This window comes from Catharus ustulatus, chromosome 7 (genome assembly GCF_009819885.2).
Source record: "Catharus ustulatus isolate bCatUst1 chromosome 7, bCatUst1.pri.v2, whole genome shotgun sequence".
In the NCBI taxonomy this organism is placed as follows: Eukaryota; Metazoa; Chordata; class Aves; order Passeriformes; family Turdidae; genus Catharus; species Catharus ustulatus.
The window spans coordinates 34270495-34283179 of record NC_046227.1 but is presented as its reverse complement, the minus strand read 5'-3'; the positions used below and the strand labels follow the sequence as shown (position 1 = coordinate 34283179).

Genomic DNA, 12685 nt, shown 5'->3' with positions numbered 1-12685 from the left:
AAATTATTTAAATAAACACGAAGAACTTCTAAATTGTAATGCAATTTGGCTAATGTGTGACAATTTATTAATCAACTAGCAATAAAAATCAATATATATAAAAAAAAATCAGTAATGCTTTTAAAGACCTTCTGTGCCTTCCCTCTGAAGAGCTTAAGCCCTTTCATAGTGTATCCTACCAAAAATTAAATTAACTTCCCAAAAGAAGTTCAAGCTTAATATGAAACCCAGTAAAGAGATTTATCTGAATGTCAGGTTGTGCTGGAATAGACTTAGGAGCAAGGAGAGAAACAAGCCAGTCTTCTGCAATCACCTGCAAAGACAAAAGAGAGCCCAAGCATCACCAGCAAAGCTGCCTGGGGCTCTTCTCTGAGAATGGCATTGCTTTTGTCTGGAATATTTGGTGTCTTTCCAAAACCTCTTTTATTACAAAATGGTATCAGTTGTTAAGCATAACCACCTCTAAAACTTTGCAATTTATTAAATCCTTAGGAAGGCATCAGATAGCAGTAGCTCTTGGTTGGAACTTATGAGGGTAACGCTCTGTTGCACCTCCCCAAAGATAACTGATGTTGAAATTCATAAATAATTCAAAAATACTTAGAAAAAACATGATTCATTGCACAATATGCAAGAGAGCCAGATGAAAAGTGACTACTCCCTGCCATTTCCACAAGGAGAGTTTGAGGGTCTGTAGTAAACTTAATCATATTTACAGCAAGCTGAATAAGCAATTGAATTCCATTCAGGTATTTGTTTCTGTTTTTGATGGATTTGCTGAGTCTGCTTCCACAGACTCCTTGGGTTTCCTTGCATGCATGGAGAGTGCTCTGAATCCCAATTGAAGAACTGTTTGCATATTGATATTCACACAGGGAAATTATAACAGAATAGATGTGTATAATCCAGGCACCCTGCTCCTGGAACACATATTCTGAATATAAACAGGATTTAGGGCTCTCTGAAGCCAGGAGAGGCTCCTGTCCCTTTAGGGCTACTCTTTTTTCTTTGACTCTCATGCCTGCTTACACACACTCACATGTGGATATATTTCTGCAAATAAAGGTCTGGTCATAAAGTTCAACGTTTAAAAAGTTAAAATGCTAATACACCTTTGATTAAACTAGTTTCATTATTTGAGATATTAGAAAAGGACTCTGGAATTAAGGCTGCAGTGATGATAACAGGAATCAAATATGCAAAGGTGTAGTTTTAAACTAAACCCCTACTCTGAATGTTGTCAGTGGCATATCAGAGTCCTGCTGACTCCTTCCATGAAGCTTCTTGGTTTTGTAGGAGCATTGTGTCATTTGTGTAGCTCTTGAGAAGATGCTGGTGGTCTCTTTCATGGGTTACTGTGTTAATAGCTGACATTTATTAACTTCCCATCCTAATTGGGTCCTTTCAGATGCTCAGCCAACTGGTCAGGCACACAGTGTGAGAGGCCAGCTCCCAAAAGCAGCAAGTCTGACAACATCAGCACCAGTAAGTACAGCCAACAACTGCTGGCACTTATCAAATTTGGCTCCCTTCAGAAACCTAAGCCTTGTGCTATTTTAAAATGTGAGTTTGTGTTGTGAAAAAATGCTGGTTATATTTACCTTTTTCTTTCAAAAAAACCCCAAAATGTTGATATTTCTTGACTTTCTGATTGCCATTTGGTGTTGCACGAGGTGATTTGGATGCAGTTCTTGGGCCTTACACTCCCTGCTCCAAGGCTAGCTGCACTTTTCTTGAGGAAAGCACATCAAGTGATGAGCATTTGGCCATATCAGCCCTGTGCAGAGAACCAGTGGGAGACCTCTGACCATTTAAATCCTACTGAAAGCATCAAAAATAGAGTTCTAAGTAGTGCATAACTTTTGTATTGGCCAGCTGCAGAGGGGTGAATTTTACCTACGGTGAAAATCGGCCTGAAAGTAAGAATAGCTCCTGCCAATTTTTTTTTCTTTTTTTTTTAACACATCTGTAAGCATGAAAGGATGGCACTGCTGCACAATTGTCAGCTTAGAGTGGACAAGGTTCCCTGCAGAGTGCTGAGTGTGCTGCTGGTGCCCTGCTGTAGCTGCTCGGTCACTTTTAGCCCAGCTGGAGCAGCACAATGAGCTGCTGCTATCCAGGTCAGCTTGGTGCTCAGACAAAACCTTCCCAGCCATCCACACCGGTGAAAGAGCACTCACAGGCTGGAAACAGGCAAAAAAGGAGGTGAAACTTCGATCACTGCTTCATTGTGAGGGCATAGCAGCTGCAGTTTGGGGAATGGGTTTCTCCTAGACCCCAGGCTGCGCCGCGGCCACCAAATGGCAGCTCACGCCTGGTGGGATGGTTTTCAGGGCTTTTTTGCTGAATGTTTACATGCCAAGACAAAATTAACTTTTCTTTTACTTTTTTTTTTTTTCTGGCACCTAAGCAGAATTTAATGCAGTTATTTATCAAATGTTTTCTTAAAAGAGCCTTGTTGTAATATGCTCTACTTGCTGAATCTTCATAAACTGAAGTGAACTCAGGATGCTTCAAGTTTTTATTCAGTACTTCATTTCGTGTCTCTGACAACCTGACTTGGCTTTCAGGCAGAAAGCCTTCAGGCAGAATCCAAAGCACTTTTCAATTCTTTATGTAGACTGTGCTTAATGTAGAGCAGACACTGCCAGCAGCTTTTTTTTTTTTAAATAAATCAATAAATGTTGCCAGTGAAACAACCAGCAATATTTTTGTTTTCCACCCGTTATGGATTGTAATATTAAAGAAAATACATGCCACTCCACATGGGCTTTATGCTGGATTCCTGCTTTTAGAAGTCCTGTATTTATAACATAAAATTATTTGTTGCATGTATTTCTTTACGAGCAGATACTTAAAGGGAGGCGGTGCAGTTGCTGACCTTGTTTTTGCAGATAGTTTCATTTCAGTGAAATTATCTGCCAAAATAATGTGAAGCCCATTTTGTTCTTCCCTGTTCCCTCCTCTCCTTTAACATCTCTGTCTGATCTGTGCACTGTTTTTCTGCTGCATTAAGCATTATTGTAGTTTTTTGTGATTGCCTATATCAACATAACAAAATTGTTGGCTCTCAAGTGCAGTGCAGTAAAATGCAGCAAAATGCAGGAAAGCACCAACCATCTAGAAATTAAGATTGCTCACTGCTTCTCATTTTCTCACAAATAAAGGTAATAGATACCTATAAATACTAATTAATTCTTCAACCAGAGCCAAGCCTACTGGATATTTTAAATTAATAACTGTGTGACCTAAACTGCTGAAGATCCTGGTGGCAGTCAGTGGCTGTGCCACTCCAGTCCCAGTTGTTCAGCAATTCCAGACTTTCATGGATGGTTGCTGCAAATGAAGGCAGGGAATTAGTCCAAAGTATTTCGGTATCCAAAAAGAGGAAAATCCTGGTTTGTTTATCGAAGTCCTTGTGTGCACACTATTATCTGTAATGAAGTTGGGTTTTTTATTGATCAGCATTAAAATCTTAAACTGATGAGTGAAGCTTATCACATGAAATTGCATTGTTAGTGTGGGAAATAATTCTCTTTTAATTAATTTAACTGTTTTACAGCTGTGAAGTCATGATTATTCAATGATGTTTCCTTCTGTTTTAGGAAGCATAGCAATCATTGTTCCTCTTGTTTTACTGGTGACTTTGATCACCACTCTTGTAATTGGACTATTCCTTTGCAAAAGAAAACGAAGGTAAGAAATTTTACATTGATTTATGAAGTAAAAAAAAAAAAAAAAAAAAAAAAAGATAAATCTTTAAAGTATTTGCATCTTTCTGATACACAAAAAATCACTTTATGTGAGGAACAAAACCACAACAAATTATCCAATGCTTGTTTCTGGAGGCAGAAAAATCAGTTACGTTTTGGTTCTTCCTGGAACAACCATCTCTGTTATTGATACTTATGTTCCTCATGCAATAGATAAAAAGTTGTGGTTCTTATCCACTTTGCTCAATCCTGAAAAGGCTGTAGAAGTGTTAATACCTTTATCCAGAGACTTAGAGAACTTAACAGAATTAATGTGTTTCATTGAAACCACATACTCAAATTTTCATCTTTGAGTTACACTGAGATGTAAACAATATTTACTGTAGAGCCCCAAACCTTTTCCTCATTACTGTACTCCTTTATTATCTTGCACAGAAACCAAATTCCAGCACTGAGCAGGGAATATTTTGTTCTCATGAATTTGGCTGCCTTAGAGGTGATAATGAGCTTGAGGACTCGGGTTTGACTTTTTGACTTTGGGCATTTCTTCCAAGGCCATGTTTGGTGGCCAGGGGAGGCAGGAATGTTTCTCTTGTATGAGACACCTGAGAGAGCTGCTGCCCTTCATGTGTTTGAAGAACATAATGTTGATGGTGGTGCAGATTTAGCAAGGAAGGTTCCTGGTGATGAGGACATGGCCCACTAGGGAGGGCGGGGTGGGAATCAGAGAGCAAACCATTCACTTCAGGCTTGTGGCTGTCCTGCTGGCTGGCCTTGAGCAGCTGTCTTCCTTTCTCCTGGGGCTTGTTACCCCACATCTGGAACCAAGATAATGTCTCTTTGTGAAGTCCTTTAGAAATAAGTGATGAATGTGCTGTTTCTGCGAATGTGGCCATTTATGAGACTATTTCAGTGCTCCAGGCTAAAAGAATCTTTTAAGTTACTATGATCTGGCATCACATGCAGCATCTCTCTCCCCTGCAAGCTGATACAAACTAGTGAGCATCAATTTTTAAAGCCTTTTTGTAAGGCCAATAAGACAAATACATTTCCTGACCATACTGTTAGTAATGCTGACCCTGCCAGACTCCACAGATGTCATTATGTGCTGCTGCACCTAAAACACCAAGTTTCATGATAGCCAAATCCTGAAACCAGTTGCTGATCTGTAAATTATTTAGGTTCCTGAGAATCACTTGTTAAATAATAGATTTTCAGTAGAGAAATAGAACTAGCCTCAAAAAAGGGCTTTCTTCCTAAAATTATATTCGAAAATGTTTTTAGAGTTATTTTATCTCTTCAGAGAAGACTGACAAGTATTAAAATAGGTGTAGTTGTTCAACACTAGCATGCTACTGTTAAGTGCCTATTTTAGGAAATATTTTTTCAATGACATTTCTGAAAAATACAGATCATTCAGTATATTGGATTTCAGACATTGACTGCATCTGACTCAGCCAACAAGAGAACTCGACTCTTATCATCCTGACTGTGACCTCGCTATTATTTCCTTGTAATTCTAGAGAACATATTGCATTGGGAAAAAATTACCCTCTTGAGGTTATTGCTTTTGCTCAGGCTGAAATCGCCTCCTTAGCTAAAAGAAATGAATTCAGAAACAGAAACAATTCAACTCAATCACTTATCTTTACTGATACCTAATTCAAGGTTAAAAATAAGGCTCTGTCTTTTATTAAAGCTGAAAGAAAATGCAAGTTGAACTTCAGTGTTCCAATCACCACTGGCAGGGAATACAAACTGGAACAATGAGAAGTTCATACATTTTTAATGCATTGTGATGAAACCATTTGCTTGTCCACAGTTTACAGCTGACTTTGGGCAACTGTTTTGAAATAGAAATGAAATGAATTAGCAAGGGAACATGACTCATGTTCTCTCTGTCTTCATTCCTGCAGGGAATCTGTGATGACTTTGCAAGGCTTTCCTTGGAAGTGAGGGAAATTTGGACATAATTGCAGGAAGTCAGGGTTGTAGACAGCGAGTTAGCAGTTTGTATGGATTCCTACCACTACAGCCAAACTGAGAAAAACAATAAAATTCTGCTTCCAGCTTCTGTGAGATCTATATGTAGATTCAGATTTCTACTTTGCTTGGAAAATTGAAGGATTTTATGATTGTCTCTGTAGGAAATGCTTTTTCATTCTGTTGATCTTAGAGATTAAAGAGAAACAAAATACCCAACAACTTGCTTGAAAGTTCACTATATATTTTTTCTTTCTTTTTTTTTTTTTAATGTTTTTGCATTACAGGACAAAAACTATCAGAAGACAACCGATGATAAATGGAGGAATCAATGTAGAAATTGGCAATCCATCATATAATATGTATGAGGTGGGCCATGACCACAGTGAAGGTGGTCTTTTAGCCTCAGATTTTACTCTAAATGCAGAAAAGGTAAATTTTCTCTTTCTAGTGGCAAAGCCATTTCACGTCTTGCAAAGGTTTTGTCTTTAAATGTAATGAATAGAAATGTAGAACAATGACATTTAGATTTAGTTAATGAATATAAATCCAAGTTAGATTTCATTAGAATAAATGTCATGTATATATTAACAGCTGTTTTGTAGTCTGATGTTGTCTGATGGTCATTTTTCCTAGTGCCTGCATTTTATCAAAACAGAGTTAGAAATTAACTACAAAATTATTGGTTTTGTGTTTTTTTTTCTCAAGGCAGACATGTCTATGAACTGCCAAACCACAACCTGTCCTTTTAGCCTAGTGACAAATATTTAAAATTGGAAATATAATATTGTCCAGCCTCTGAAGCACAAAAGAGTGCAAGCATACATGTGAGACTTATTTCACATGTGAAAACTTCCCAAGGCACAAGGACCTGGGATTCCTGACGGGGCAGACAGATTAAATGTTTGCACAAAGCTAGTGAGCATTATCATTTCCTTGTAAGAGATGCTGTCAGTCCTGCAGCAGCCCTGCAGTGATGGAAGTGCCTGAGTGATGTGACACGGGATGAGAGGGGTAATGCCACCATATCTCTCCCAGAGCTCCCTAATCAGACACACACCAAAGGGCAGCCATCACTCTGCGGCGTTCCTGACAAAGCAATAACAGGATTACTGATAGCTCCAGGAATGTCAGCACACAGGCAGTGCTCAGTGCAGGAGGTAAGCTGAAAATGGAGTTACTCTGAGGGGCTGAGCCAGTGCTTATTGTGAAGTCTGGCCCTAATCCTTAGTGGAAAATCGTTGTAAAATGCTGAATTTTATTCTCGTGTTGAATGTAAGGGTTTTTTGTGCTGAGGGTTACCTGGAAGGAGGTTTTTCCAACTGTAGATCACTCTAAAATTATGTTCTTAGTTGGTGCACTGTTCACTTAACAGGGTTGATAAGTACACATGGAAAATGCTCTATCAGCACAGAAACTGAAATTTTCTGTTTATACAGGCCAGATACATAGGGGGAGGGTCCAGTGCATTCAAGCTTCCCCACACAGCTCCATCAATCTACCTAAACTCTGACTTGAAAGGACCACTATCAACAGGGGTGAGAAATGATGATCCAAGTCCATTCCATTCCACCACAGCCCCTTTCTAAAGAAAGTTTGTCTGTCATTTTTTGAGTAGAGGCATTTTCTGTTCATTTTTAATTTTGTTTTTCATCTTTTAATGGCATGAAGAATGACAGTAAATAATACATTTTCTATTTGAAATTAAGGGTTTCCCTCTGCATACAAAATTTCATCTGTACCCATCATGATTTAAAATTGCAAATGTGTCTTTGCAAAGGAATAAAAAAAACAGTAAGCAATGTAATGCTTTGCCATAATATTATATAAGTTTAGCATGGCCTTCACAGCCATGTATTCTGTTATATTGCAATTTATATGTAATTTCAGGCATTTAGTGAAGTTTATCAAACTGAAAGATTGTCCCAAATAAGGGAAATGAGTGTTTTATGGAGGAATTTGATGCACATAAATTTCCTTCAATATTTGCAAAGCGTATTTTAATTGTTCAGATTTCAACAGATTTGTATCATGAAAGAGCTCCTTCTAAAACATTGGATTTTTACTGCAACTTAGTATGAGTTTTATACACAACTTAGTATAATTTTTGTAAACATTGGGATTTAAGATACAAAAGGGACATCAATGCAACATTCATTTTCATGTGCCTCAATATATCCATCTTTTGTGCCATTCACGTTCTTGCAGGGTTGTAATACGTTGTATTTCGAAGTTTAATAGTTTTTATGGGGTGTGGTTTTTCTGATGGAGCACAAAACCATGGATGATGAAAGCCAGAATATTCACCCATCTTTAACTTTTCCTCTTAAATTCTGGTCCCTCCAGCTTCTTTCTGTACCTCACTGTACTGTCTTGTACAATCAGTACCATTCAAAGAGGTATCATGAGGCAGACTCCACTATTATATATAATTTTAATAACTCAATAAGGCACTGCATAGATGCCAAGGGTCTCTGTTCAGTTATGGTTATCATCCTCAATAATGGTTGTCAATGAAGTTTAAAAGTCCTGACAATTAAAATAGAACTAAATCTCTGATTATAATCGTGACCACTAAAGTAAAGATCTATGGGGACAGACAAGTAGAATGAGGGTAGCTTTTCTTTTTTTTTTCCCCTCTCCATTTTTTTTCCCTTTTTATTAATTAAATAAAAGTGGCCTGTAATAAATGGGATGGGCAGCTTTTAATTCATAAACTGAGCAGCTGCTGTAGCTATCCAGCCTGAGGAATATCTGAGTGCTGGGCTCAAAAACAGAGTGGAACAACAAGGAAAGGAAGAGCCAAGACTGAAGTTATCCTTCATTCCTTGTCTCCCAGGGTGTACTCTGGATATTTTCAAGTCAAACCCTGTTCTAGTTTGGCCAATTCAAAGTTTAGCCACTTCTTACTACACCAAACAAATTAATTTCCCTTTTTTAGAGTTTGTTGGTGTTCCACTCAGTATCTGTGCAAGCAGAGCAGTGCTGATAAACTAGTTATAAAAAGAGGAGGATTTTGACCACAAGGTGCTCTTTCCTGTTATAATGGGTAAAAGCTGAACTCTAATTAGATGGCAAAGTTCTTCTAGAGACAATAAAGGCAAAGTATGAAGGAAGTAGTGGAGACTCAGGGGATTTCTCACACAAAGAAGTGCTTTGCAGCATTCAAAATGGACTTATCCTATGCTGAAGTGCCTCTCATTTCAACAGATATTTTCCATTACAGTCCAAACCACCAAAATTGCTGAGAATAGACCTCTCAATTTGTAACTACTATGATATTTTAACAGTTGTGCTGGTTTATTATTAAAGTTTAATTTACATTACGAAAGTCTTGAATTTTTTGGTCAAATCATGTTGTGTATTTGGGCCACAGAATTCGAAAACATGGTCAGCTATTGATGGGATGCTGATGTCTTAGAACAGGTAATACATGGAAACTGTTGGCTGCAGTTTTCTACTGTTAAATTTGTCACATGGTCTCACAGTGCACCTTCTCTATAAACTCCTTCATATCTATTCTGAAATCTTCCAGTGTAATAAGGTGGACAAGTCAACCTCAGAGACATTTTTTTTCAAGGCTTTTCATTTAATTTTCGTTGATGTTTTTATGGTTTTAATATCATAATATGCTGCATGTCATGTCATTGGTTACTTTAATAGCATGTCTCATCATGAATTTAATTTTCAACTTAATAATTAACTCATCATCAGGTTTGCAGACGTCCAGGTATCTATTAAATATGTCCTGTTGTATTTTATGTGTACTTGTTCCTGCTTTAACAAAGCCATTTCCATTTCCATAAATGCTAACTTTGATTCAATCTGACTGATCTAATGTTTGCCTAATTTCTCTGCAGCCAACAAATTACGCCAATCCAGTATATGCAAAGTTATACGTGGATGGACAAAACTGTCGAAACTCCTTAGCAAGTGTTGATGAAAGAAGAGAACTTCTTCCAAAGAAAATAGATATTGGGATAAGGGAGACTGTGGCATAATCTGCTGTTACCTTTTATACTCTGTATAAATGTATAAAATATAAGGATTACTTTTCTATGTACCAACAGTATTATAATTGTTTTGGCATCAGCATTACCTCTGTTTTTTGTTTGGTTGATTGTTTTCTGGGTTTTTCCTTTGCTGATGACTTTTGACTGACCATTTGTAAGGTATTTTTATGAAAAAGAAACTGCACTACGGTACAATTTACAACAATGCTGCTGAAATAACACACCTTTAAATTTGTTAAAATGGCAAACAACATATTCGTTTGTAGCGTGAAAATGAGCAATCTATTTTCTATGAACTTTTTTGGTTCTACTTAATCGATGAAGATGGTATCTGCACTTTTTCATTATGTAGTCTGGAAGCTGTAGTACAGTGTGTAATTTTGTTTATTTTAAATGGTGAAAGAATGATTGAATGGTCTACTCTCTTCTTTGTGCCCATTAGAACTTCTCTTCAGATCCTGATGAAGCTAGATAACTTTTCACAAACAAACATAACTTGCTTTTAAATTAGCTTTAGGTTGCCAAGAAGTAAACAAGACTATAGAAGTGAAACATCTAATGATCTGCATGAACACAATGATTATGTTTCAGAAATCCAGTGACTGTACATGATATACTAAACATATATACCATGTAAACAAGCTTTGTATTTATTAAAACCTTATAGAACATAGTAACGATATATCTTGGAAGCTGAAACCTTACTTGCTGTGGGAAAGAGCATTTGAACTCCAACAGTCCTGTAGGACAGTAGCCACCCTAGAGCACAAGAGGGCATTGCCTACACATGCTTTACATGTTTATTCACTTAATCACACACAGTTCTTATGGATTAATATCTCCCCAACACACACTGAGCAGCAGGGAAAATGCCAGACCCCAAAATTAAGCACACTCAGACGATCACAGCATTCGGGTTTGACAATCACAAAAAGAGCCCCTCACACCTGTTTAGTGATATTAAAGGATTCAAAACACAGCAGTTTCTTTAAATTAAGATGAACTGTGGTATTGTGGAGGTAAAAGGAGCCAAGCTGCATATTAGTGAAACCTTAGCAAAGCCCAAGTTTCAGTAGTCTGGGTTCAATATCAAAGTCCAAGTACCAAAAGTGAAAAGCATCAGTATCAGTTTCCAGCACTTCTCTGACCTGGCCTGTTTTCTGTTGTTGCTAAGAGGCAAAATCCAACTCACCTTTTTTAATTTTGATGGAAATAAAGAATACAATTGCTTTCAGGTTTGAACTGAATCAAAATATTTTATACATAACTTCAAAGGCACAAAAGACGTATTCACATACACTGTGGAGGACACTTCCTTCCTCTGCTAGACATGACTGACTTTTAGCTATCATAATATATTAACCTAACAGATTAAATATGTTTGTGGTTGCTCTTTATTCCCTTTGTACAAGCATTACAAAAATAACTGCTGTTTTATAAGAGATTTTTGTTGTACTATTGTGCATGCATACTACCTATTTCTAAACTTTGCCATATTGGGGCCTTTATAAAACTCTTGATTTATGTAATACTAGTGCAATTTTGCTTGAACAATGTTATGCATATCATAAACTTTTTCAGGTTCTTGTTTAAGTACATTTTTTTAAATTGAACAGTATTTTTCATTTTGGTTATAATAGTCATTTTGCCTATGTTTCTACAATGAAGTGTTAAATACTTTATAAAAAAAAATTGTTGACTGATTTATTTAAATGAAAATCTACATACTTAATTCAGTGTGTTGACTAATTTTTAAATTTAACTTACAAAATGAAAGCTAAAAAAAGAGCAAATTGAAGCAAAAGGACATTACTTTGTACAAATGGCTAAATCCATTTTCTTAATGAAAATTTTTGCTTTTTATACAAATTCTATTTGAATGTTTTTGCAGCTCTGCACGTGTTTGGATGACTTAGGTGTATAGCTGTATATTAATGTCAATAGAATTTTAAAGCTATTATTTTTTCTATAAAAAAACTGTATTAAATAGTTTCATACCACACAGCTACGATTCCACAGGTTCTGCCTTTGTTCTGCTGACATCATCAGAGATGGACTAGGCCCTTTTCTTTATTTTTAGTTTTTTTTTTATTTTCACAATTAGAGTTGCTATGAGGTGTAAGTAGTTGGACATTTCAGAAACTTTACCATTCATTTTCTGGCAGAGAATGTCTTATCTTCAAAACTCAGGTAGATCTAAATTTTATCTGGCGGGTATAGAAGTAACATGAGTTTTAAACCATGAATTCTTACACAGGCCTATTGTGATGTCTCAGTTTCCCTTCACTGAGACATTTTATTTACTTTACACTTGCTTGAGAATTAATTACTTTATAAATAATAAATTTATTTCCTTATAAATACCCAGATTATGTTAGTGGAGCTATTAAATATTCGATATTAGATCAGAATGAGGTCATAAGTCTGTAGGCAGACTTCTGACGGAGATTCTGAGCTCTACCACTGCCATGCTTAATAATCTTTAAATTGTACATAGATGTAATAATCCACAATGGGGTTTTGTTTGTATTTTACTTTTCCAAGGTTCTGCACAGGGAACTGTTTCCACAATTCTTCAACAGCCCCAGAATCCCCAGGTTGTCTATGTGGGTAGAACACACCAGAGGGTGGTGAAAGATTGAGGACCTGACCAATTAATTATATTTGCATTCTCATAAGTTGAGTAAAATGTTTTTGGGCAGGAAATTTTTTAGAATTTTACAAGAGACAGGAAAAATGCTTAACTTTTTACATTGCTGCAGCCTTTTTGCCATCATTAAGGGCACAGATTCATGAGTGTTTTAAGGTGACACAAGCTTAGAAGTGAAAAAATCTTGGCTGCATCACAGAGAGGCGTCTGTCTCTTCAGAGTGCAGCTGCAAGCTTCTCCTGGTTGCTTTCCTGAGAAAGCATTCTGTGACATTCACGGGAAATGCCAGATCTGTACCATTCCACAGAATTCACCAGGGTAAAATT

General features: G+C 36.8%; 1 protein-coding gene across 1 annotated transcript in view; it reads left to right on the top strand.

The window, feature by feature from the left end:
* LRP1B (LDL receptor related protein 1B) overlaps positions 1–11441 on the top strand; it is a 470895-nt gene extending 459454 nt beyond the window's left edge. The window contains exons 86-90 of the mRNA XM_042779456.1: positions 1409–1485; positions 3606–3696; positions 5984–6128; positions 7136–7234; positions 9557–11441. Coding sequence (XP_042635390.1) covers positions 1409–1485; positions 3606–3696; positions 5984–6128; positions 7136–7234; positions 9557–9697 — 553 coding nt within the window. The 3' untranslated portion in view covers positions 9698–11441. The remainder of the gene's footprint in view (positions 1–1408; positions 1486–3605; positions 3697–5983; positions 6129–7135; positions 7235–9556) is intronic.
* Positions 11442–12685: the final 1244 nt, after the last annotated feature.